A 26,356-nucleotide genomic window follows, 5' to 3' on the forward strand; every position below is an offset into this window, starting at 1 on the left:
CCAGCTCAGAGCACACTAATGCTCTGAGGTGACTGCGCGTTGCACTGTGCGATGTGAGAGGGACTACGTTTCCCAGCATTCCAGGGGGAGTGCCCGGTGGTGGTGGGGGGAACCACAGATCCCAGCACGCAACAAAGAGACCCAGGGACTACAAATCCCAGCACTCCCTGCAGCCTGTTCCTCTGTAACTTAGACTCCAGTGTGCCGCGCAGTGTGCGCAAATTCGTAAACCCTCCCTCAGCTTCGGGGGTTTCTGAATTCGGAGACTTGAAACTGGGCGGGAAGACCCCCTTAACTCTCAGAAGAGGATGACAGCCCACAGAGAGGTAACATCTGTTTACATGGAACTCAGAAATCTCCTGCAAATCATGGTAAGGCTGCAAACAACAAACAAAAACACTGATTAAACCGTGGAAGATAATATGACAAAATGACTCTTTCAGATCGTGCTTGTTTGTTGGTCTGGGGCGCCTTCGACTTGTTTTGCAGGGATTTCTGGTGTGCTCCTGTGTTGGACTGGGAGAGAGAGCGATTGTATACTTAGAATATCCGTACCGGAAGGGTTATTAAGAGAATTTGCCAATCCAACTCCTCGTTTTACATACGAGGAAACTGAGGCCCAGAGAGGTGAAGAGATTGTCCACCGGTTACAGCAAGTTGGGGAAGAGTTAGAATTCGGCTCTAAGTCTCCTGACCCGCAGTCTGCGCTGTTTACACCACATTAAGGTGGCGATATTTTTAGCAACATGGCTATGTGATTATTCTCCTTGGTGAAGTTTCCCCATCCAGGTTGAAACACCCAGAGGTTAGGCAAGCATTCATTTGGTGGTTTCTTGCAAGGGAAGGAGTGTGATGTTTATTTATTTTCAATCTAGGAAGAACTTAGTGGTTTGATCTGTTCTTTGTTTGTTGCTCAAGGTGACATTTAATGTGATTTTAGGAACTAGGTAAAATCGTGTAGGCGAGGGTTTGCTTGGACATTTCCTATCTCTTTTACTAGGCTTTCCTTCCTCTTCCCATCCCCCTTTCACCCATCTAGGCAACCACCCAATTTTTCCTTCCATTATAATTCAACAAAGAACCTTTTCAGGTTTCCGGTAAAGGGTGAAAGGCATTGTCACTGTCATTAGGAAGATAACCATCTAGTTAGGGAAAAAAGGAAAGTCTGCTGAGATTCAACAGAAGCTGCAATAAATGTCATAAGGGAAAGGTCATCAGAATGCCACAGAGGTTCTGATGGAAAGATTAATTCCTGCTGACAAAACTGATGGAGGAGGGGGCATTTGAATTTGAAGGATGGGTGGATTTTTTTTTCTGTTAAAAAAATTTATCTTAAATTTTTTTTTTTTTTTTTTTTAAAGATTTTATTTATTTATTTGACAGAGAGAGATCACAAGTAGGCAGAGAGGCAGGCAGAGAGAGAGAGAGGAGGAAGCAGACTCCCTGCCGAGCAGAGAGCCCGATGCGGGACTCGATCCCAGGACCCTGAGATCATGACCTGAGCCGAAGGCAGCGGCTTAACCCACTGAGCCACCCAGGCGCCCTTATCTTAAATTTTTAAGATAAAATTTTATCTTAAAAATTTTTGTTAATGAGGTATGACATATGCAGGAAGGGCACTGCTTTTCTATACGTATACACCTGTGTTCACCACCCCCTAAATTAAGATATAGAACACTTCAGCACTCCTGTGCCCCTTCTGCACTGCATCCTCTCATCCTGATAACCACTCTTCTGACTGCTATTACCATAAATCAGTTTTGTCGTGAATTTCATTTAAATGTAATCATACAGTAAGTACACTGGGAGTCTGGCTTTTTTTGTTCATCAGTTGTTTTTGTGAGATTCGTCCATGTTGTATGGAACAGTAACTTTTTTTTTAATTGCTTACTAGTATTATGTCATAGGTATCTAGCAATATTTGTCTAGTTTGTTGATGGGTATTTAGGTTATCAGTTATCAGTTTTGGGCTTTTGTTAACAAAGCTGCAGTGCGTGTACTTACAGGTTTCTTTTTTCAGACTCTGCACTCATTTCTAGGAGAGGAGTAGCTGGCTTGTACAGTTTGCATATGATCAGCAATAGTAGTAGATATTGCCAATGTTAGCCTTCACCAGCAATATAAGAAAATTCTAGATGAGTCTTAGTCTTGTCAAAACAGGGTCTTACAAGTCTTTATAACTGAGGTATTTTGGCTAAATGTGGTATTTTTTTTTAAGATTTTATTTATTTATTTGACAGGGAGAGAGAGATCACAAGTAAGCAGAGCAGCAGGCAGAGAGAGGGGGAAGCAGGCACCCCGCTGAGCAGAGAGCCCTGATGTGGGGCTCAAATACCAGTACCAGCACCCTTAGATCATGACCTGACCCCAAGGCAGAGGCTTAACCCACTGAGCCAACCAGGTGCCCCTAAATGTGTTATCTTATTAATAGTTTTTTCTTACATTGTCTCTGGTGTTGAGCACCTTTCCATATGCTTTTTGACTCAGTGTCCTCTTTTGTGAAGTGCTTGTTCAAGTCTTTTGCCCACTTTTCAAGTTGGGTTTTTTTCATCTTATTCTTACTGATTTGTAGTTCTTTATAAAGTTTGGGTTTGGAATTCTTTGATACAGCCTTCACAGATATCTTTTCCAAGTCTGTGGCTTGCCTTTTTAGTCTCGCACTGATGTCTTTCAATAAACAGAAATTCTTAATTTTAATGTAGTACAATAGTTCAGTGTTTTCTTTTATGATTAGTGCTTTTTTGCATTAAATTTAAGAAATCTTTGCCTACAGGCTTGGTAGGATTTTTAACAGGCAAATAGGAGGGAAGAGCATTGCAAAAGAAAGAAGAGGGAGCAAGGTTGAACATAGGCCCCTGTGTCAGAGAGGGAAGGTGCAATTTGTGTTGGGCATGGGAAGGCCTGCAGTTCGGACTGTAAGAGGGTGGGGCAAGACGTAGCTGGAAAGATAGGAGGGAAGCATACTGAGAAGGCTTTTCACAGACTGGACATTTTTCTGAAGGAAGTGGAGGCACTACCAGAATATTTATGAACACAAACAGAACTTAGTTGTCTTCCCTCCACCACCAGATTTGCTTTTTCTCCTCTGCAGTCCCATTCACTTAACACCACCTCCAAGACAGCTTTGGCCTACGTAGCCATAATCCTGGGTGATATCCTCTTTCCCTATTCCTGCCTTCAACTGGTCACCTAGTTGGGATAGATCTATAGTCTAAATGTCTCCAACAGTGTCCCTTCTTTTTCATGCGCAACTGCCACTGCCTTGGTTCAGGATCTCACACCTCTTATCTATACTGTATCAATCACCGAGAGTTTCCCTGCCTCCAGCTCTTTCAATATCCAGTCCAATAGCAGCCAGTGTGATCATTTTAAAGTGCCAATTATTCACGCTTCTCTACAGGTTGAAAGCCCCAAGTAGCTCCCCAATGCCCTTAAGATAAAATAAAAACTCCTTTATATGCTTACACTTTTTGTGATTTGCTTGCTCATCTTCCATGCTCAACTCAAGCCTCATCTCCTCCAGAACTGTGCCTTAAATCACCTCTGCCCAGAGCACAGGCAAGGGAGCCGTTATCTGTAGCACTGGGGTACTGTGCTGTCATACTGTGTATGTTGTACTGGCAACTGTCTGTCATAGCCAGACAGGTCTGTCTCTCTCAGGGGCCGTGTGCTCTCCCAGGCAGAAATTTCACTGTACTAAGGTTTTTACTGGGTGTAGTGCTTTGCATGTGGTTTACAAGACTCTTGATGACCTGACTCCAGGTCTGCAGCCCTTGCTTCTCATCCCTGAACCTTGGGTTCCAGACACTCTGGGTTTCTTTTCTGCATTAGTATATTGCTACATGGAGTAAGCCTCTATGCTATGGTCTGCTGTCCTTTCTTCCCCCTTTTGCCTAGAAGATGCCAGTTTTCTCTTCCCCAACATACATACTCTCTTCTGTGCTTCCAAAGTGTTTTCATATCTCCCTCATAGCACTTAACACATGAAAGCTTGTTTTTTCCCCTTTTTCAGAAGTATGCTCCATATCCAATATGGGACTTGAGCTCACGACTGGAGATTGAAAGTCTTATGCTCTATCAACTGAGCCAGCCAGGCGCCCCCACAGTGAAGCTTTTTGAGGGCAAGAACCTTCTCTTCTCTTTATATAATCTTCTACAACATAGAAATTAGAACGAGACAGTTTTTTAATAAACCAGTGGGTTGGTGCTAGGCTCCTTTGCATTTGTCTGATATCTGCACTCAGATTCACTAAAAGCAAATAGAACCCTTTTCCTTGTCTTTAAGACCCAAAAGTCTCTGGTGTGTACTTTAAAGGAAACAGCTTAATTGTTAAGCTGTGTAGCATTCCTTCGCCTTCTTCCAGAGCCACGGATGTCATTTTGCTCACAGAACCATTGTTGGCTCAACCCATCTCTTTGTTATTTTAAGACGTTTTCTGAACAGAGGTCACGAATATGGTCTTGGCTTCCCATAGCCCGGGGTCCAAAGACGACCTTGCCACTTAACCAGCTTTTAGATTTTTTAAGCTTAGAGTTATGGTAATTCAACGAAACAGTGACACACCTGGCACATGGGAAAACGCTCAATAAACGGGAGTTGATATTACACTTAATATGTCTTTGTATCCCAGGATAGCCGCAGCTATCCTACAGCTGCCGTAGGGAGCTCCTGAGAGGTAAAGCTCAACCAAAGCAGTGTATTTCGGGCCCAGGATGGTGAGGGTGATGGCGATGGTTTGGGCGCGCGCACTGCCTAGACTCCATTCCTCTCTTCAGGCTCCTCTCCACCTGGTTCCTGGGCTACGACACACCTCGGACCGACCCACCTCGGACTGTCTCTCCCAGGCCCAGGCAGCCCTGGAGGTCTGAGGCTGCCAACGCCGCGGGGGGAACTTAGTGTGGGCGGAACTCGAGTGCAGCGGCGGGAGGCTTCCGGGGGAGCCGCAAGGCCAACGGGTCGGCGGAGGCAGAAAAGCGTCGGACGCCGGGCCGATCATGGACGCTTGACAACCTGCGGACAGGCGCCGGGAGGCCGAGCCAGCGACCGAGAGGACGGAGTGGCGGCGAGGGCAGGTAGGGGTCGGCGAGAGGGCGGGGCCCGGCGCGCCAGGCTTGTCTCAGCTGTCTGGCTTAGCGCCAGTCTCCAGGAATGCCCGCGGCCCCACCGAGCCGGCCCCGCCCCGGGGAGCGCGCCCCGCGGCTCCTCACTCCACACCCGCGGCCCTGCCTGGAGAATGCCGCTGGCCTTAAAGTACACCCCAGCCTGCAACCCTCAGTTCCTCAACTGAGGTTTTTCTCGCTTTCCCACCCCCAGAGGCTGCCTCTTTGCCCCTCTGCTGTGCATCAAGATAGCGCCCCCGCAAGACGCGAATTCAGCTCCCCTGTGTCCCATGCCGCAGCCTGTGGCCCTCCCACTTCAGAAAAAAGGGACTCTCAACGCTTCCTTACTCTTTGCCCCTACAGGCTTTGCGCCTTAGGCCGAGATTTTTTTTTTCCCTCTCTTTTTTCTTTCCTTTTTTTTTTTTTTTTTCCTTTAAAGGGACCAGAATTTCTGTCCATTTCTCCCTCTTCACCCCAGGTACTTCCATTCATCTCCACACGTGTCAGCTTGGAGGGGAGGTTTTCGTTCCACCCCCTCTCTCCCGCCTTATCCTGTCTCTCTCCTCTTATCCCTTCCTTCCTCAGCAACTTTTCTTCCCTAGCGCTTCGCTTTTTCTGTTTCGGACAAGACATTCTTATGTAACCTATGTGAGGCGACATGCTTGTTTCTTTCATACTGTGGAAGGACTGCTGCTCTGTATGCCTACCTCCACAGGAAAGCTTGGTTTCTCTTGCACCAAACTATCGTTCGAATTATTCTCTTCTTCACTTTACTCTGCCTCCTCTTCATTTTGGCACAGTGCCCCCAAATGTGTTGTTGGTGGAGTAGTCTTTTCTTACACAGGACTCCTGCAGAGTAGGTCTGCAGTGTGTATTCCCATACACTCAGCATGTAAGTGGATTATAGAATTGAGGGACCCTCGGCCCCTCGTGTCTTCAGGATGGCATTGTTTTCTCAGATCATTTTATTATTTTCTTGAGATTTTGTACAAATTCTGAAGTCCTGTTTGGTAAAATCACATAGCTATAGGAGGTCAAATAAGGGGAGTTTCCTCAAGGACTTAGACAGCATGTATTTTCTTAATTTGATTATGTTGCTTATCTTTCATTAGGATTTTCTCCCCAAGTCATTTAGGCTTAAATGACTTCTTTGATTAAACAAAACATCTTTAATGTCTTTTTGCGGTTTTCCTTATTTGTATCGGCTGTAGGTGGGATTCAAATAACATACTGTAAGCTGTAACTGATTGCAATTGCTTATATCTCCTTTCTCTGTGTATGGGCAAAATTCTCTGTTTCTTAACTACAATCTGTAAGTGAGGTAAATATAGAAGAGCTACTGAGAAACTCCTATGTGTTTCTTTGGGTCTAGTGAGGTTTAAGGGCTTAAAAGGTGCTGGTATTGGAAGACTGCCACATGGGGATGAAGTGGCTTTTCTTAAGTGTTTCAACCTCTGAGCAAGGACACAATTCCTTTAACTCTAGGTGGAACCCTGCCCATCTCACAAAGTGGTTATAGCATCTGGACTGTTTTTCTTTTTTGGATACTATAAAGTTAAAGTATTCTGATGTCTGATCTGGCATTAAATAAGCATAGACTTTGCAAAGGAGAAGGAAGAATGGCTGAAACACTTTTCTTTTGGACAGATCTCAAGGCCAGAGAATGGCAGGTGAACAGAAACCCTCAAGTAATCTCCTGGAACAGTTTATTTTACTAGCCAAAGGTACCAGTGGCTCAGCCCTCACTGCTCTCATAAGCCAAGTGTTGGAGGCTCCTGGAGTATATGTCTTTGGAGAACTGCTGGAGCTGGCCAATGTTCAGGAGGTAAGAGCAGTTTCCGAACAGTTTCCCGGTCTTTGTTCTAAACCTTGCTGTGATTCTCCAGGATTCCAGGGAATTTCGGTGCTGAAGCATTGTGGACCTGTGAGGGGCGCTGTTCAGGGAGGGATGGGAATTGGCCGGGAAGAGGGAAAGAGAGCAAGGATGATGTTTTGGGTTCTTGGTCAATATTTTCATTTCAACTTGTGGTAAAATTAGATTGGGTTACTAATAATTTGAAAGATAGGGGAAAAATCCCCTTGAACCTGATAAATAAGAAAAGTGGAGCATAAGCATAGCTGATACTTAACAGAGGTAGTTTCAGGCATTTGTGTAATATGTGAAAACACGAAAAGCTGGAAAGTAGTCCCTTTTGTTTTGTTTGCTTCTATTTTTGATTTCTTGTTATTGAAACTGGGGGTGTCTAGTTGTGGTTGTTGTGCCTTAAAAATGAGAAGGTTGTGGCAATTCACAGACCTGTACCTCTGGGGCTAATAATACATTATATGTTTATTAAAAAATTTAAAAAAATTATAAAAAAAATGAGAAGGTTGGTGAAGAACGATTAGGTTGAATGAAGAGATGTAAAGCATCTTGTACTTTTCAACATCTGCTTCTCACTTTGGATGCTTTTACATTTATTGATTCATACTTTTATATTGATTGAAAAGTCTGGTGGCGTCTTTACTGCTTTGGGGATTGTGCTCCGAAGTTGGAGGGTGGGTCAGCTTCCGCTCTCCTGTCACAGCTTCTCTCTGGCTGCCTGGGGTGGTGCTAGCTCTGGGGGCGGCTGCCACATGCAGATGAGTGCGGTGCTCGTTCTCACGGATTGTGTGCACCATGCTGCTGAGGGTGGCCTGGGCGTTGGTGTCGATGGTGGCCCACATCGAGGAAGTGACTGACTTTTGCTGGCTGGTTCTTCACTTTGTGACCTTGAGGACACCTTTGCTGTCAGTTGTTGGCTCCATGTCCACAACCTTGTGAATCAGCACCTGGTGGCAGAGGTGTGGACCTTCGGGTTTTGGGACTCACTGCTGTACATCTTCTTCCTCTTGATTAGGAAACTAGAGCAGTTCCCCATGACCCTCCATTGCTGACCTGGCGTCATTTTGGCTTCCTGTAAAAAACAGAGATAGAAAGAGCCACTTTTATGTTCTAATTGGGATTTTTTCTTTTTTTTTTAAGAGGGGGCTGTGGAGAGAGAGAATGTTAAGTGTGCTCCACACCCAGGCTCAGTCTCACAACCTTGAGCTCATGGCTTGAGTCAAAGTCAAGACCTGGATGTTTAATTGACCGAGCCACCCAGATACCCCATGAATTTTTATTTAATGTCAGCCTTGCTTATTAGACTGTAAGCTCTGTAAGGGTAAGGTCTGTTGTGCTCCCCATTGTTTTCTTAGTGCTTAATATGTAGTCTGACACATAGTAGGCTTTTAGTAAAAATTTAATTTACCAGAGATGTAAAAGAAATCCTGAGGAAATTTTTTTAAAACTAGCTTTATTATTATTATTTTTTTTTTTAAGATTTTTTATTTATTTGACAGAGATCACAAGTAGGCACAGAGGCAGGCAGAGAGAGAGGAAGGGAAGCAGGCTCCCTGCTGAGCAGAGAACCCGATGCTGGCCTCGATCCCAGGACCCTGGGACCATGACCTGAGCTGAAGGCAGAGGCTTTAACCCACTGAGCCACCTAGGTGCCCTAGCTTTATTATTATTATTATTTTTAAAGATTTTATTTATTTATTTGACAGAGAGAGATCACAAGTAGGCAGAGAGGCAGGCAGAGAGAGAGGGGGAAGCAGGCTCCCCTCTGAGCAGAGAGCCCGATGCGGGACTCGATCCCAGGACCCTGAGATCATGACCTGAGCCGAAGGCAGTGGTTTAACACACTGAGCCACCCAGGTGCCCCTAGCTTTATTATTTTTAAACAGACTTTCTTTTTAGAGCAGTTTTATTTTTTTGTTTTTCATTTTTTAATTTTAATGTTTATTATTATTATTTTTTAAAGATTTTATTTATTTATTTGACAGAGAGAGATCACAAGTAGGCAGAGAGAGAGAGGAGGAAGCAGGTTCTCCACTGAGCAGAGAGCCCGATGCGGGGCTCGATCCCAGGACCCTGGGATGATGACCTGAGCCGAAGGCAGAGGCTTTAACCCACTGAGCCATCCAGGCGCCCCTATTTTTCATTTTTTTAAAGGTTATTATTTATTTGACAGAGAGAGAGAGAGATCACAAGTACGCAGAGAGGCAGGTTGCGGGGGGTGGGAAACAGGCTCCCTGCTGAGCAGAGAGCCCTACTCGGGGCTGGATCCCAAGACCCTGAGGTCATCACCAGAGCTAAAGACAGAGGCTTAACCCACTGAGCTACCCAGGTACCCCTTTAGAGCAGTTTTAGATTCACAGCAAATTGAGAGGGAAGTACAGAGATTTCCAGTATATCCTGCCCTCATACATGGATAGCCTCCCCCATTACCCATATCCCCCCTCCAGTGTGGGACCTACACTGACACATTGTTATCACCCAAAGACCATAATTTACATTAGGGGTCACTCTTGGTGTTGTACATTCTGTGGGTGTGGCTAAATGTACAATGACATGTGTCCACCATTAAAGTATCATACAGAGTAGCTTTACTGCCCTATGAATCCTTTGTGTTCCACCTATTCATCCCTCCTTCCCCTCTTAATCCCTGGCAACCATTGATCTGACTACCCTCTTCCTAGTTTTGACTTTTCCAGAATGTCATATAGTTGGAATTGTACAGTAAATAGCCATTTCAGATTGGCTTCTTTTACTTAGTGATATGCATTTAAATTTTCTCCATGTCTTTTTATGGCTTGATGGCTCATTATTTTTTCAACAGAAGAGATGACAAAGGGGTAATAAGTTCCTTCAGGTTCATAAAAAAATCTGAATGAATATGCCAAGTAGTTGTTCCGTAACTGTGAAAGATGGGCTGAGAGGAGATGGATGAAAATTAAAATAGAAAGACATTGATTTAGGCCAGTGGAAGAAGTTGTGGAGTATCTGCTGTAAAGAAAATAGTCCTTTAGGATTAGTTTTGTAATTATCTGTCTGAAAAGTAGGGGCTAGATTTCAAGACCTCAGGAGGTTCTTACAACCTGAGAAGGTAGACTGGGTTAGTAGGAAGCCAGAATTCTCAATGGGGGTGCTGAGCAAATCACCACTCTCTCGCCATATCTGTTTTTTCCATGTGTGAGCTGGAAACCCTAGTTGCTTTTCAGTGGTCTAAGATGATTGTAGTTCTTGGGAACTTTTTTTTTTTTTAAGATTTATTTATTTAGGGGCACCTGGGTGGCTCAGTGGTTAAGACTCTGCCTTTGGCTCAGGTCATAATCTCAGGGTTCTGGGATTGAGCCTCACTTCGGGCTTTCTGCTCAGTGGGGAGCCTGTTTCCCCCTCTCTCTCTGCCTTGCCTCTCTGCCTACTTGTGATTGATCTCTCTCTCTCTCTCTGTCAAATAAATAAATAAAATATTTAAAAATTTTATTTATTTTAGAGAGCGGGGGTGGAGTGGGGTGGAGGGAGAGGGAAAGAATCTTAAGCGGGCTCTTTGCCCAGCGTGGAGCCTTATGTGGGGCTTGATCTCATGACCCGAGATCATGACCTTAGCTGAAATCAGGATTCAGATGCTTAACTGACTGAGCCACCCAGGTGCCCCTTGGAAACTTTTTTTAAAAGATGGTTTAAATTAAGTAGTAGTATTATTGGTGTCCACAGAGTACTTCCTTGGTAGTACTGCTTTACGGAGTTTGATAAATTAAAGGAGCAGTGGGTACATATTTGTGAGTAAAAGAAACACCCAGTTAAGTACTGCCAACAGAGCAGAGCGGCTCCAGGCAGAAGAGTATCTGTGTCTGTTTTACTTCTGCAGATGGCTCTTCGTCATTCACATTAGGGAGGAATAAGTAATTTTTTTTTAAGGTCTAAGTAATTTTTTTTTTTTAAAGATTTTTTCTTTATTTATCTGACAGAGATCACAAGTAAGCAGAGAGGCAGGCAGGGAGAGAGGAGGAAGCAGGCTACCTGCAGAGCAGAAAGCCTGATGTGGGGCTCCATCCCAGGACCCTGGGATCATGACCTGAGCTGAAGGCAGAGGCTTAACCCACTGAGCCACCCAGGTGCCCCGGTCTAAGTAATTTTAATGAACGTTTTTATTTGGGACTGCTTGATACTGTGGTTTCCAGTCCCACATGGACTGTTCTGTCACACTTTATGCTGTGCTAATCTTTCCCAGCACTCACTACTGTTGAGAATTACTATTCACATAGTTCTGAAATGATTTGGAACCTACCCTACACTTCATTCAGTGTGGACTGATAGTGGCTTGTTACTTGTACCTGTCAACCCGGTTGTGTAGACAGGGCTGCTCCAGTCTTCGTTTTTTTGTTTTGTTTTACAATTGATTTATTTATTTTAGGGGGGTTAAGGGGCAGAGGGAGAGAGAATCCTCAAGCAGACCGTTCGCTAAGCTTGGAGTCCAATGTGGGGCTTGATCCCAAGACCCTGAGATCATGACCTGAGTGGAAATCAAGAGTCAGATGCTTGGGTGCCTGGGTGGCTCAGTGGGTTAAGCCTCTGCCTTCAGCTGGTGTCATGATCCCTGGGTCCTGGGATTGAGTCCCACATCAGGTTCTCTGCTAAGCAGGGAGCCTGCTTCCCCTCTCTCTCTGCCTGCCTCTCTGCCTACTTGTGATCTCTGTCTGTCAAATAAATAAAATTAAAAAAAAAAAAAAAAAAGAGTCAGATGCTTAACCGATTGAGCTACCCAGGTGCCTCTCCAGTCTTTATCTTAATGGCATGGAAATTCTAAGAAAACCTGAACTGCTCCCAGTACTCATTGCTGTGTGTGTCTGTGTGTGTGTGTCAAAAGCAGTTGCTTAGGCAATCTATGTGGAGTGTAAAACATGTGTTCCTGAGGGAGAAAAGTTAAATTTAAAATTAAATAAATCTTAACTTATTTTTTCCAAAGAACAGAGTTGGACGGGACCTCAAGGACCATCTAGTAAAACAGTCAGCCGTGGCACATGACTGTCACCCTTTGCTTGAACACTGCAGTGACTGGTAGACAGCTTGGTCTATGAACTGTTGTTGGTTTTTTTCCCTCCTCAGCTTGCGGAAGGAGCTAATGCTGCATATTTGCAGTTGCTGAACCTTTTCGCCTATGGAACATACCCAGATTACATAGGTGAGTTGGTTAAGATCTTCCAAAGACTTTTCTTAATTATGTCACTCTGTTTGGACATACTGCCTCCATGAGGATCACTAGGGTCTGGAATATAAGCATGGGGTGGGAACTTTCTTACCTGGCTGTTTCCCACTTTACTCTGCATTGTAGGTAACCTTGCGTGAGGTATTTATCTTCTCACCCTTTATTTTTCTCTGTGAGTAAAAGAGGGACTATGTTTATGCTTATGGGTAAATATAGTCCTTATTTTCCAGATGAGATTCTTAAGGACTGGTGTTTGTAGAACACTTGGAATGTTGTGAAGTGTCAGAATACCCACCCGAAAAGTACTCAAGTATTTTGAATATTATCAGAATAATGTCACTATATTGAAGAAGATTTGGAAAATAGGACACAAAGTCACTTGCAGTTGATCACCATTAAACTACTGTTAGCATTATAGTGCTGGACTTTTGCCCCTTGTGTTTTCTGTTATGTAGGTGTCATTTAGTTTGTATACGATACTGTGGTTTTTTTTTCATTTACTTCATAGGCATTTTTTCATATTTTACATCTTTCTAGTCATTTTTTTTTAAAGATTTTATTTATTTATTTGACAGAGAGAGATGACAAGTAGACAGAGAGGCAGGCAGAGAGAGAGAGTCTTTCTAGTCATTTTTAACATTTTATAATCTAAAACTCCATATTTGGCCCATTCTCTTTTGTAGGTCATTTGAATCTTTTTTTCCTTTTCTTTCTCCCTTTTTTTTTTTTAGAGTTTTTTTTTTTTTTTTTAAGAGATTTTATTTTTAAGTAATCTCCACACCCAAAATGGGGCTCAAACTCATGACCCCAAGATCAAATGTCACACTTTCCACTGACTGAGCCAGCCGGGACCTTGGTCGTATAAGTCATTTTGTATTAGGATCTTAAGTATCAGGAATAAGGTGAATGCACTTCTCAACAGTAACTTACCTTCCACCCAAGCCCTTTTTTGTTTGGCTTCCTTAGTTTTTGTTGATATGACAAAGGCCTCTTAGTTTACTTTAATGGTATGACTCAGGGCCTTCCCTACTATATCCCAAACTTCTTTTTCCCTTTCTTTCCTCCTGATCACTTGTACCTACCCTGTGCTATATCATCTGGACAGTTTGCCACGTGTTAGTTTATCCTGAACTTTGCTTTGTTCCAATGAGTGTGTCTTCTGTTTCCATCCTCACTAAAGGGACAATATTGCCCAGACTCTGGAACCAGACTGCTTGAATTATATTGTAGCTCCACTTCCTCTACTTATGGGTCCTTTGGCAAATTAAATGATCTCTACCCCAGTTTCCTTATCTGTCAGATGGGAGTAATAATAGAGGTCCACAATCATTTACCTGCCCACCTTGGGCTAGATGCTTCAGAATTTAGGATTTTGGGGATTTTAAAGAGGTAATATGATGTATATGCTTTTTTTTAAGATTTTATTTCTTAAAATTCTGTTTGTTTTTTTTTTTAAAAGATTTTATTTATTTGTCAGAGATAGAGAGGAGAGTGAGCACAGGCAGATGGAGTGGCAGGCAGAGGCAGAGGGAGAAGCAAGGAGCCTGATGAGGGACTCAATCCCAGGATGCCGGGATCATGATCTGAGCTGAAGGCAGCTGCTTAACCAACTGAGCCACCCAGGCTTCCTGTGTTTTTTTTTTTTTTTTAAGATTTTATTTATTTATTTGAGAGAGCAAGAGAGAGAAAGAGCATGAGGAGGGGAGTGAGAGAGACAGGGAGTAGTAGATGCCTCGCTGAGCAGGTAGCCTGATGCAGGACTCGATCCCAGGACCCTGGGATCATTCTTGAGCTGCAGGCAGACGGAGCCACCCAGGCGCCCCTGCATATGCCTTTTTATGTAACACTTCCAAGATGTGGGCAGCACCTGTATCCAGTATTTAGTTGCATTCACAGTTTGGAACTAAACAAATGAAGTTGTACAACAAGTGGGTTTAAAAGCTTGCTTCACTGAGGTCAGGAATTGCCACCAGATGAATTTCAGCAGCACGCCCAAGAAGAAGACAGCTTGGATTCACCTTTTTGGAATCCAGGATTATGGCTAAGGAATTGAAGGCATTTGGGATCTTTCTTGGGAGGTTGCTGTGAGGACTGACTGGGTATGTGTGTACGTGTGCCCTGCGGCTGCTGCCATTACTCTCACTATCACTACTGTTTTTTTTTTTCTTTAAATATTTTATTTATTTATTTGATGAGAGAGATAGTGAGAGAGGGAACACAAGGAGGGGGAGTGGGAGAGGGAGAAACAGGCTTCCTGCTAAGCAGGGAGCCCAATGCGGGGCTTGATCCCAGGACCCCAGGACCATGACCCAAGCCAAAGGTAGATGCTTAACGACTGAGACGTCCAGGCACCCCATCACTACTGGTATTACTACAGTTTTGCCCATTCTTTAAGGCTCATCTCAGACTCCATCTTTCTTTTTCTTTTCTGTCCTTCCCAAGATGATCCCGCTCACTTGTACTCTCCCTTTCTTTTTTTTTTTCCTTTTCTCTCCTTCTTCCCTCCCCCTCAGCCTCTTGTTCTCTCCTAGTAGTTTGTACCTTTCTTCCAATGGTTCTGTCTTCCATCTGAAGCTGTTGAAATACCCAATTGTAAGACTGAGGGCAAGTCCAAGGCCCTTGGGTTTCACAAGTCTGGTGGTCTGACAAGGCCCATCTTATCTATCCTTAACTCCCCTGAATCACTTAAAACCCAGCATAGCATATAACAGATTGCCAGTGAAGACATGCTGACCTTGGTTGAATGTCACACAGGGCACAGATAGTATTCCATTCGGGTGATTGTCTTATCGTTTGTGCATTTATGCCTGGCTCTTCAGGAGTACGTGGTCTTCTGGAGAAGACAGGAGTTGCTTGTGGAACATTTGCTTCATGAATAAGTGCAGAGTCATAACAGTGAATCAATAGTAGATTTGGTGTGGGGAGTTGGTGAGCTTAGTCCATAAAGCAATTCTAATTTTATTTTGTGTCTTGATTTTTGTGGTGGGTGGGACTGAGCAGCCAACAAGGAGAGCCTGCCAGAACTGAGCACAGCTCAGCAGAACAAGCTGAAACACCTTACCATCGTGAGCTTGGCATCGAGAATGAAGGTACAGTGCCAAACCTCTTCCTCTCTTGCTCCTCACCCTCAGGCAGGTGTTGCATTGGCATTGGCGCGTGAGCTCCCAGCTGTTGTACAGTAGTCATACCATGAATGCGTAAAATCGGCTTGGCAAAGGGTAACAGAGATAAAGATAACAATTAAAATAGTGTAGATAAGTATTCACCATTTCTTTCAGGAAAAGTATGCCCAGGAGACCTTGTGAATCACAGGTCTCAGTTCTGGCATGTTGTGGTGACTCACTGGGTGTGAACATTTTGCCATACCAAAGGGAGACTGCCGTTTCAAGATAGGTAATTTTCAAATGGGGGCATCTCAAGGCAAGTTAGCCCCTTCATCTGTTGCTTAGTGCACTGTGAATCTGGTCTGGAGGAAAAACTTGCTCTGTTGGACTTCCTGAGAGCTAGATTTTTAATATGCTGCCTTCTTCTGAGGATTATCAAGCTTAATTATCTTAATTAGGACTTTTGCCTTGTATGCTATCTTAATTTTTTTTTAAAGATTTTATTTATTTATTAGAGATCACAAGCAGGCAGAGAGGCAGGCAGAGGGAGAGGGGGAAGCAGGCTCCCCGCTGAGCAGAGAGCCCAATGCGGGGCTTGATCCAGGACCCTCGGATCACGACTCGAGCCGAAGGCAGAGGCTTAACCCACTGAGTCACCCAGGCACCCATATGCCATCTCTAGATGCTAACCTTCTGTAAAATAACCACTCCATCGTATCTGAGTTCTCTGCCCAACTTGATTTAGAAGAGGCCTTGCAGTCAGGTTCTCCTAGCCATTAACAAAGAAGAGCCAGATTTCATTAATTTACAGTTGATTTTGGTTCTCTGCCCAATCCTGGCATAACTGTCCCAAGTTTTTGAGGGTCTTCGCCACTGGAAGAAGTTTGCCCTTTGCATCCCCCTCTGTGACTGAGCTTGAGAGATGGGGATTTGTTTTTGCATTGCCATTTCAGTTGCTGAGACCATTTCCCTGGTCTGATGCCAGATTTCTGATTCTCAGTCTGGCATTTCGGGTAGGAGGCCTGTTTTCTTAGGAAAGGAGGACCTAACCTCCTTTTTTTTTTTTTTTTTTTGGCCTGATCATGAACTTCCCAAGTGTAGCAAAGAGTAGGAGTAACTTTTTTCCTTATTTTTATAACCTGTCATTATAAGCCCATCCACATCTCTGAGTTTCAGACCTTTAGTCATAGAAGACCCCTCTAGATATGTTAACTGTTAATCTCTTGTTTGTATATCTCTTCCTCCTGTCTGTTTTTGAGATTTGATGGCTGTGTTAACTTCCAAACTAGAATTGGTGTGTCCAGAAAACTGGATATCTAGATATACATTTGTCTTGGATAAATGCAGAATGTTTATATAACCCAGTAAGGGACTATTGTTGGGGAATTGACACTGGTTGCAAGAGTCAGAGAAAACAGAGGTAAACTTTAGGATGACCCCTGAGCTGGCAGTACCCACTGGCCACCAGTAGGTGGATATGTTAGTCTGCAAATCTGTTGCTTGTGCACTCTTGAGCAGGCAGCCGGTTCTCCTCTCCAGTGTCTGAAATTGTTCAGAGTTTGATGATCTGGCATTTTATGTCATGTCTCCAAGCTTCCAGAAGGTGGCACAGTGGCACACACTGAGTATTTTCTATTCTTCTCTGGGACACTTTTTTTTTTTTTAAAGATTTATTTATTTATTTGTCAGAGAGACACTGCACATGCAAAGCAGTGGGGGCAGCAGCAGGCAGGAGGAGAAGCAGGCTCCCCACTGAGCAAGGAGCCCAGTGTGAGACTTGATGCCAGGACGCTGGAATCATGACCTGAACTGAAGGCAGATGCTTAACCAACTGAGCCACCCAGGTGTCCCTCTGCAACATTTTCTAAGAGTGCTTCACAATATGAAAGTTAAAGGCTGGGTGAAGTCCAGGACTCACATTTATCTAAGTCTCGTTGCCATAGATACTAATAATTAACCACCAGGCTGCAGTTCCCAAATCCCTGAGACAGTGTACACCTGTGTTTTCCTTAGCCCTTGTCAATGGTTTTTATAAATACCGCATGGCTTTATCTGCAGTGTATCCCCTACTCTGTGCTGCTGAAGGACCTGGAGATGCGGAATCTCCGGGAACTAGAAGACCTCATCATTGAGGCTGTCTACACTGACATCATCCAGGGGAAGCTGGACCAGCGAAACCAGCTGCTGGAAGTGGATTTCTGCATTGGCCGTGACATCCGAAAGAAGGATATCAATAATATTGTCAAGACCTTGCATGAATGGTGAGGCTGAAAAAAGGAGGGGTCACCTCTCATTAGGGAAGGGGACGTATGGCATGCCCTTTGTGCCTCTGCTTCAGGAACTGTTGTCTCCCATTATCAACTGGGGCTGCGTAGCGGCGGGAGCCTTAGGACACTAAGGCAGGGAGTGGGGCTGCATTGGGGGCCAGAGCTGTGCAGCCACAGGAATTCCTGCAGGGGGCTATTTAATAGCAGGCTTGGCAGGTGGAGCCTCTGAAGCCTAGCCATGTGACACAGATCCAGTGCTTTGCACACTCAGCCTCTGAGTCTGACCAAGCTCAGGAAGTTAGTGTTGCTTAGATTCCATGGATATGAGAACCCACGTTCAGTGTCAGTAACTTTGTGCTAGTATTGGTAAAACGTGAGGGATAGTGAAGACAAGGAGTGGGTTATCTGAAATGGGAACACAGACGCACACACACAGACTATTTGATGATAATATTCTGGTATATAAAAAGAAGTGGGATATTTGCATGTTCTCTGTTTTATTTTTTTTTTTTGCATGTTGTCTATTTTAATGGAATTTAATGTTTGCAAGAGCTTTGGACATTCTCCAAGGATTTGTTATGGAGCTATAAAAATGATTTGGAGTTTATAAAGCCAGATGGGCCTACTTGGAGGAGAGGTTTTAGGTGAGTTTTAAAGGAGGGCAGGGTTAGGGCCTAGTTGGAGGTGAGGAGAGCATGTCCCCAGGCAGGCACATGGTGTTGGAAATCATGAAGCAGAGCAGGCAAGTTGTATGCAGATGGTTAGGGAGCTGGATATAGGTGCTGCCCACATCTTGGAAGTGTTAAATAAAGAGGCATTTGCAGGGGTACCTGCGTGGCTCAGTCGTTCAGCATCTGCCTTCGGCTCAGGTCATGATCCTAGGGCCCTGGGATCGAGCCCCGCTTTGGGCTCCCTGCTTAGTGGGAAGCCTGCTTCTCCCTCTCCCACTGCCCCTGCTTGTGTTCCCTCTCTTGCTTTCTCTCTCTGTCAAATAAATAAAAACTTAAGAAAATAAAATAGACTCAAACATTTCAGGTATGAGTGGCCCATCTTTGACTCCCTGACCCCCCTGTCCAGACCCATCCAAGTTTCCCTCACTTCAGCTGCTGTTGGACCGCAGGGCATGTGCTGTCCAACCCTTACCCCAGGTTCTGTCCCAAGTGTGGCCCCAAGCACCTTCCCTTTACAACATCTGACACAGGCAGGAACTTTCAAAAGATTATAAAAGTGTTCAGTCAGAATAAATAGAAAATAAACTTAGAAAACACCCCTCGAGGGAAGTGCCCTAGCATGCAAATCTCGGCTTCCCGTCCTACTGTGGCGGCTGCCTTACTCCATCTTTTAGATGACTGATGCTGTTTTCATGCCCATAGTTGCCTCGCTTCACTGGATTGAGGTAGAGGGTAAATGTATTCATTGTACTATTCTTTTTTTTAAAGATTTTATTTATTTATTTGACAGAGAGAGATCACAAGTAGACAGAGAGGCAGGCAGAGAGAGAGAGGGAGGGAAGCAGGCTCCCTGCTGAGCAGAGAGCCCGATGCGGGACTCGATCCCAGGACCCTGAGATCATGACCTGAGCCGAAGGCAGCGGCTTAACCCACTGAGCCACCCAGGCGCCCCGCATTGTACTATTCTTTAAACTCTTTTTTTAGCTTTTAACATTTTCAAAATAAAAGTGGGGAAATGAAGTATTGAGGGGAATGACAATTAGGAAGTAACAAACTTTGTTTTTGTTTTTTTTTTTAAACAATTTTATTCATTTATTTTAGAGAGGAGCAGAGGGGGGACCAGAGGTAGAGGGACAGACAGACTCTGCATTAAGCGTGGAGCTCCATGCAGGGCTCAATCCTGTGACCTCAGAACATGACCTGAGCCTAAATCAAGAACCGGGGGGTGCCTGGGTTGCACAGTCTGTTAGGTGTCTGCTTTCAGCTCAGGTCATGATCTCAGGGTCCTGGAATCTAGCCCTGCATTGGGTTCCCTGCTCAGCGGGGAGTCTGCTTTTCCCCTTCTCTCTGACCCTTCTCCTTGTTTGTGCTCTCTGTCTCAAATAAATAAAATCTTAAAAAAAAAAAAAGATCAAGAGCCAGATGCTCAACTGATGAAGCCACCCAGGCGTCCTGGAAGTAACAAACTTCTGAGAAAAGGGCCAGTATTTAAAATAGGATGCTTTTAGGGGTACCCGTGTGGCTCAGTCAGTTAAGTGTCTGCCTTTGGCTCTGGTAATGATCACCGGGGTCCTGGGATTAAGCCCCACACTTCCTGCTTCCTGCTCAGTGGGGAGCCGCCTTCTCCTTCCTCTGATGCTTTCCCTGCTCGTTTTCTGTCAAATAAATAAAATTTTTAAAATGTTAAAAAAAATAAAATAGGTTGCTTTTAGAATATCATTTTTTTCCGTTGAGAAAAGTGGTGAATCCATGCCACCTGTAAGATCTGTTTTAATTCCCTTAGTGGGGTACATTCTGTAAACCTTTCTCATGGGATATAAAAATTGACATTCAAGCTGTGTTCTAGGAAACTGTGTGCCCTGTATCATCAGAAATACTGGTCTTGGGAAGAGTGAAGGGCAAGAGCCTTCCTTGGCAGACAGGGTGTTAAAGGAAGTCCTTATCAGGAGTTGGAGACAGAGGTTTTGGAGACTGGAGGAGAGCTCCCAGGCCTTTCTGTGGCTCATGGCTGGTTATCTCTGTTGTAGGTGCGATGGCTGTGAAGCAGTTCTGCTAGGCATCGAGCAGCAAGTTCTGCGAGCCAACCAGTACAAGGAGAACCACAGCCGAACTCAGCAGCAGGTAGAGGCAGAGGTAAGGAAGAGGACATCTCTTACCTGCTCCAGGGATCCCTGTTTGCTGATTTTGTGATTCTTGGTATAGGTGCACCAGCCACCAACAAACAAGCACTGGGCTAGTGGGGTACAGATGTGGATGACATGGTCCCTGCTTTTCGTGCTGTCTCCTTTCTGATTCCTGGTTGCATAGGGTGAATAGGCTCAGAGAGCAGAGAATGTTGTCACTCCATGGTATACATGTACTTCTCAGCTGTAGAGCAAAAGAAACTAATTTGGGGGTGAGTCTTAAAGATGGATGAAAGGGTGGAGGAAGGGGTGCAGCAGGGTAAAGGCATATCGGGCTTTGAGGCCCTGGTTCCGCTCTGCTTCTGAAGCTGTGTGGTAGGTGCACTATGCATTTTACTCTTGAAGCTACACATGGATATTACAACCTGTTAACATGCATGAAATTTCATGTTGAGGAAGGAAGGGAAAACATTTGGCAGATGAGATGCAAGTGAAGAAAGTGTATGATTATGGTTTTAGTGACACCTGGTTGTTCTGGACATATTAGCATCTCAGAACACAGGCTCTTGCCTTTGGGTTAATGGGAGCTCGTGTGCCTGTGGCCTTGGCACTTGTGGAGCAACCTCGGAATTTAGAGCAATAAACTAAAAATTGTGGCATTGGAAGTCCTTTTCTAGTGTGATGGAGCTTGCAATGTTCATGGTATTTAATAAGTTTCTAAGTCGTGTATCCAGGAGTATGGCAAAATGGGACCCAGAGTTATGTTAAGAAACCTAAGAAAAGGGATGCCTGGGTGGCTCAGTTGGTTAAGTGCCTGCCTTCAGCTAAGATCATGATCCCAGCACCCTGGGATCGAGTCCCACGTTGGGGGTAGGGGTGGGGGGGGGTGGTCCTTGCTTAGCAGGGAGTCTGCTTCTCCCTCTTCCTGCTCTGCCTGTTGCTTCCCCTGCTTGTGCTCTCTCTGTCTTACAAAATAAATAAATAAAATCTTTAATAAAAAAGAAACATAAGAAGTAGATGTGCCTTCCAAAGGGGGATTTGTGGAATTTAAGGATTTCCCTTACCCTGTTATATGTACTCCTTGAGAATAAAACCTTACTTGTCTTTGTAAGACCAGCTCCTTGTCACAGTGGGTGCCTAACCCACAGTAGGTGCTCAAGTTGTTTGTTGTACTGTGTATTTTCTGGTACACCCTGTGTGCGTGTGGATTGCTCAACTCCACTTTTCATCAACTAGAACACATTTATTTTGGGTACACACATACCCCTACATACATATATGTACATACCAAGTCTGAATGTTCAGGGCATTGTTTAATTTTTAACCCTACTTCTAGCCAGAGAAGTCTGAACTACATTTAATTTAGCACAAGCCAATGACAAATACAATTAGTATTTGTAAGCCTGCTGCTTCTCTAATAAACTGTGTAATCCTTGTCTTGAATATTGTGGTCTCTTCTCTGAGCTGGGATTGATGTCTGAGCAGAGTAGGAAGTACTAACCACTCTCTCTCATCCACTGATTCTTGCCTATAAGTTAAACCGTGGAAACAAGTGAAGTTTGGGGGTGAGATGTGCCCGCGAACCTGGGGTAGCCTGTATGAAGCAAACCATCTTAACCTGGTTGGTAGCCCGAGAGGAGCCTGATGGCCGCTGGCAGCCCTGCTGTGCCCAGACTGTTGCTAATTGTGTGGTAGGTGGTGGGCTTGGATTGTGCTCACTAGCAAAAATGAATGCGTTAATTACAGAATTTTGAATTGTTCAGGTTCATTTCCATGACAAATGGCATCTGTTGAAAGAAGGCATTGGCTAGTGGTGAGGCATGACCAATACTTAGAGAACAGTGTAGGCTCTTAAGTTACAGTTATTACAAAGAAGGAGAGCGCCAGTGCACATGCGTTTGCTCTCAGAGGCCCACTGTTGAAAAACCGCAGCTGTGGTTGCTCTGCCGGCAGAGCCTGATGCTGCCACCAGGTGGTGGTAATAATCTGATTAAATTTGAGAGAAAGTTGAGGAAAAAACCAAGGCCACCTCCTCCACCAGTTAAAACAATCTACTGTCTTTTTTTTTTTTTTAATATTTTATTTATTTGACAGAAATCACAAGTAGGTGGAGAGGCAGGCAGAGAGAGAGAAGAGGCAGCAGGCTCCCCGCTGAGCAGAGAGCCCGATGTGGGACTTGATCTCAGATCCTGGGATCATGACCTGAGCCAAAGGCAGAGGCTTTAGTCCACTGAGCCACGCAGGCACCCCAACAATCTACTGTCTTGACAGTCTTCTAGAAAACCTGGAACAGACCAGTATGAGAAGAGAGGGAACGTGGTCAAAACCCAGTGACTTGTCCATTTTCCATTAAGTAAATGTATAATCTGGGTAGTTAATGTCGGATGCTGATCATTCCCCAGCATGAGGTGCATAGAAGGCTGTTTGTAGACTTGAAAACGAATTTACCAAGAACAAAGGGACAGAGGGAGAGGGGGAAGCAGATTCCTTGCTGAGCAGGAAGCCCAACGACTCAGTGCTTGATCCCGGGATCCTGAGATCATGACCTCAGCCAAAGGCAGACGTTCAGCCACCTGAGCCATGCAGGCGCCCCAAGATGGCGTGTCTTGGACTGGAAGGGACACTGGGTGAAGCCACGCTTGACTAAGGATGCCCTCTGTATTCAGTGTCCCAGCCTGCAGTCCTCTGTTGATGCTCCTTTCAGGAAGGGTATAGTACTGATGGAGAGGACAGCAGTTTAGGGCATGGCTGTTCCTATACCACAAAATGACAACACAAACCTAAATAAAAGTTGGGATTTAATCTAGTCAAGGCTCATTTTGCAGATGATAGATCTCTTCTAGGAACCTGGTGTTGGCCTCAGTCACAGCACTGCTTCTTATCTGTATTAAACCTGCTTCTCACCCAAGCTCCTGATATTCTGACTGCTGAGAACTTTTGACCCTGACGATTCCCTTTCTTTTATAGACAGCTCTCTTCTTTATAGACTCCCTGCTTCACAGAGAATATGGGGGTCATCAAACTGGGGAAACACCTTTACCTCCACTTTTTCCAATGCTTTTCCTACCTCTTTTCTTCTTCTCAGCTGGCTGAGGGACAAAAGCATAAAAGATTCTTTAGAACTGGTGTTGGGGAATGTGTGTGTAAACAGGCACAAGAGGGCACAGCTAGTAGAAGTACAAGACGAAGTGATCTCTTTTCAAAAGGCAGGAGAGCAGTAGTTGTTAAAATGTAAAACATGCCAATGCTACGATCTGGGAAGCTCACTTCTAGGAATATGTCTTCCAGAGCTGTTCACAAGAGTACAAACAGGTAAACATAGAAGACTGTTCTTGGCAGCACTGTACGTGAATGAAAAGCAAGCTGGGAACTAATTTAAGAAAATTGTAAAACATTCGTAACAGTACACAGATGATACCAAGGATGTGTGGAATGTGGAAAGTGTTCAGAAGTTGCTTCAGTAATTTTGAGCCCTCCTTTGTTAAGTAAAGAAACGTGTGCCGAAGACCAATCTAATCCTGTTTTGCCAGTCCTGGTAGTGTGTTTTCATCATTTATCACTTGGTTGGCTGAAGTCCATCCTCTGGTTGTTTATTCAAGAAAGCTCATGCAGCTGTATTCCCAAAGTGCCTGTGAAAGTATTTTTAGTTTCATACATGAACAGTGGTTAACTGACTATAGTGTTGTTAAGACCCCCTTTCTGTTTCTAAGGCCATTTGAACCAGTGCTTTCTCTCACCTGCTGTGTGGTACCTCTTTGCCCGATGGTCCACTTCCACTCGCTTAGTCCCTCTTTTCAGCCAAGGAAGTGTTAGTTCCATTTTTTGCTAAACTCACTTCCATGTGTCTTCTATGAGTAGTCCCTGCTTGCTTCTCCTCATCTGGTTTTCTAAAGATAATCACTGATTTTCTTATAGAGGATTCTGGTTTCTTCCCTGGGTGGCCCCAGTATGGTACGAACAAGTTTCAATGAGTTTTTGGCACTTACAGGCTGAGCACACTGATTCCGTGTCTCCCTCCAGGTTACCAACATTAAGAAGACACTCAAAGCCACCGCCTCCTCCTCGGCTCAGGAGATGGAGCAACAGTTGGCTGAACGGGAGTGTCCTCCTCACGCTGAGCAGAGGCAACCCACCAAGAAGATGTCCAAAGTGAAAGGTCTGGTCTCCAGCCGCCACTAGGGCCGGCTGGGGCAGCTGGCACTCACCAGGCCTGGGTCAGGTGGGGAGGGGACACCGAGGGCCTATTTCCTCCCCTCTCTACCTTCAGTGAGTTCCAGACCTGCCCGTCCCCTCACCAGCGCCTCCCACCCTGTTGGTACTGTTCCAGAAGAACCGTTAATCCTTTCCTCACCCACCCTCTCCTCCCCCAGTTGTTCCTTCAGACTCAGGGGCTCCACTGATGCCATCCCAACAGGGTCAGACACTGCCCAGCTGCCCTCCAGGAGGTTCTTGTCTTTGTTTAAGGGCTGTCTCCCTCCCAGTTTTTCTTTTGCTCCATGTCATTTTGTCAGGCTGGTCATAAGCCGGAGGCAGCTTCAGCCGGCCCACAGGGATGACGGTGAAGGAGGCTTCTCTCTGGGGAGGAGCGTCTGCCTTCTCCAGCCCCAAGTACCACAGGCCCACACTGGTGCAGGTGACCTCTAGCCGGGTATCAGATGCTTTCTTTTCCCTCTCCTGCCTTACCCCTTGTTGGCAGCTCCAATCAGGCCACGGAGGGATGTGATGCTGGGCTATGTTTACTAAACCTGCGGGTTTTCAGCCTCTTAAGCCCAGCTCCAATCTCTCATTAGTTGGGAGCACTGGGTTGACTAACCTCTGGTATGTGAGCATCAGTGGAGGGAGCTACGGGTCTGTTGGGTGGCAGAAGTTTCTTCCGGTTTGGTGTTCTTTGCTGGCCATGCTTCCTGCTGCCGCCTGACTCCTCAGACTGGTTTTCAGTGTGAAGGTCCCAGCTGCTGCCAGGGACCGTCTGTCGACACTTGCTCTCCCAAGATTTTTTGTCCCTCCCAGTGATGTCCAAGCTGGGGATGGTAGTGCTGAGGGCCCTCTGTCTGGTGAAGGACCTGCTGCTGCTTCTGTCTCTCTTTCCACCCCTCCTTGGCTGATGACCCAGAGCCCTCTGATGATGGCATTCTCCTGGCAAGAGAAAAGGACTTGACTAGCCTTTCTGAACTTGAACAGTTGCAGGTTATATTTTAATTTTTTTTTTTTTGTACAGGTTCTGATTCTAATACATTTCAACATGCTTTTTTCCCTTTTGTGTCAATATTTGTTATAAACTAATCGCCGGGGATTTTTCACCTGGTTGGAGGGTGGCGTGTGTGTTTGTGTGCGTGTGTTGTTTTTTTTTAAGGGGTGGTGGAGATCCTGGACTGATATTAAAGTTCGATGACAGAAAAAGCACATTTTAGAACAAAAAAATAAAAGTGTAGATTTAATGTATGTGACTGTGGAGTGTGGGGTTGTGTAGCTGGTGGATCTGGAGGGTCTGGGATTAGGGTGGTTCAGGGAAAATGTGACACTCTTTCAGTTCCGTGGTTAAACAACAGATTTCCCCCTTTTCCAAACTGTCCAGCAGGTGTTGAGTGTTGACTGAATGTCAACACAGTATTGTTTCCTTTTTTACCTGGTCCGTGTGCCCATACAACCTTCCGCCCTACTGGAGAGTTTAACTCCCAAGGTAGGTTTCAAGAAACACCTTGACAGATGTTCTGTGGAAAAGGGGTTCTGTCGTTAAATAAATTTCACTCATCCTGCATCCCACATCCTCCTGGGAAATTCATTTTAAGGTCTCAGAAAAGACCTGGGTGAGGAAGCCTATGCCCACACTGATTTCACCACCAAATTCTTCTTGGTACTACTATCTAGTGGAACACACTTTGAGGAAATTTTTGGAAACATTATCTGTTTCTCAAGAACACCTCCCAGCCTTGTAGGTTTTTACAGCTGTACTTTGTAGACCCAAACCAGGCACTCTCACTCTTGGCAAGTCGTCTTTCATCCTTATCTTTCCCACTGGGGAGCAGACTAGGAAGA

The 26,356-nt window shown here is 44.9% G+C and overlaps 1 protein-coding gene across 3 annotated transcripts; it reads left to right on the forward strand.

Annotated features, from left to right (window-relative positions):
- The first annotated feature begins 169 nt into the window (after positions 1-169).
- Positions 170-25,572, forward strand: COPS7B (COP9 signalosome subunit 7B). 3 transcript variants are annotated; one of them, XM_004773462.3, is made up of 8 exons: positions 171-371; positions 4,777-5,073; positions 6,748-6,925; positions 12,056-12,131; positions 15,156-15,244; positions 17,318-17,520; positions 20,225-20,330; positions 24,341-25,572. In XM_004773462.3, the coding sequence occupies exons 3-8, from the start codon at positions 6,764-6,766 to the stop codon at positions 24,497-24,499; spliced, it is 795 nt and encodes a 264-aa protein (XP_004773519.1). In that variant the 5' UTR covers positions 171-371; positions 4,777-5,073; positions 6,748-6,763; the 3' UTR covers positions 24,500-25,572. The 3 variants fall into 3 exon arrangements, with proteins under 3 accessions (XP_004773521.1, XP_004773519.1, XP_004773520.1); XM_004773463.3 differs by having other exon boundaries at positions 171-326; XM_004773464.3 differs by lacking the exon at positions 4,777-5,073 and having other exon boundaries at positions 170-371.
- Positions 25,573-26,356: the final 784 nt, after the last annotated feature.

Source organism: Mustela putorius, unplaced genomic scaffold, assembly GCF_011764305.1.
Source record: "Mustela putorius furo isolate JIRA1106 unplaced genomic scaffold, ASM1176430v1.1 tig00000275_pilon_pilon_pilon, whole genome shotgun sequence".
Classification (NCBI taxonomy): domain Eukaryota; kingdom Metazoa; phylum Chordata; class Mammalia; order Carnivora; family Mustelidae; genus Mustela; species Mustela putorius.

What these genes read in the sequence shown, in the direction of transcription:
- COPS7B (XM_004773464.3), top strand. Translation starts at nt 6,764, where the DNA reads ATGGCAGGTGAACAGAAACCCTCAAGTAATCTCCTGGAACAGTTTATT. An exon ending in AACATACCCAGATTACATAG is followed by an intron (nt 12,132 to 15,155) that starts GTGAGTTGGTTA and finishes GGGACTGAGCAG; the next exon opens with CCAACAAGGAGAGCCTGCCA. An exon ending in AGCAGCAGGTAGAGGCAGAG is followed by an intron (nt 20,331 to 24,340) that starts GTAAGGAAGAGG and finishes GTCTCCCTCCAG; the next exon opens with GTTACCAACATTAAGAAGAC.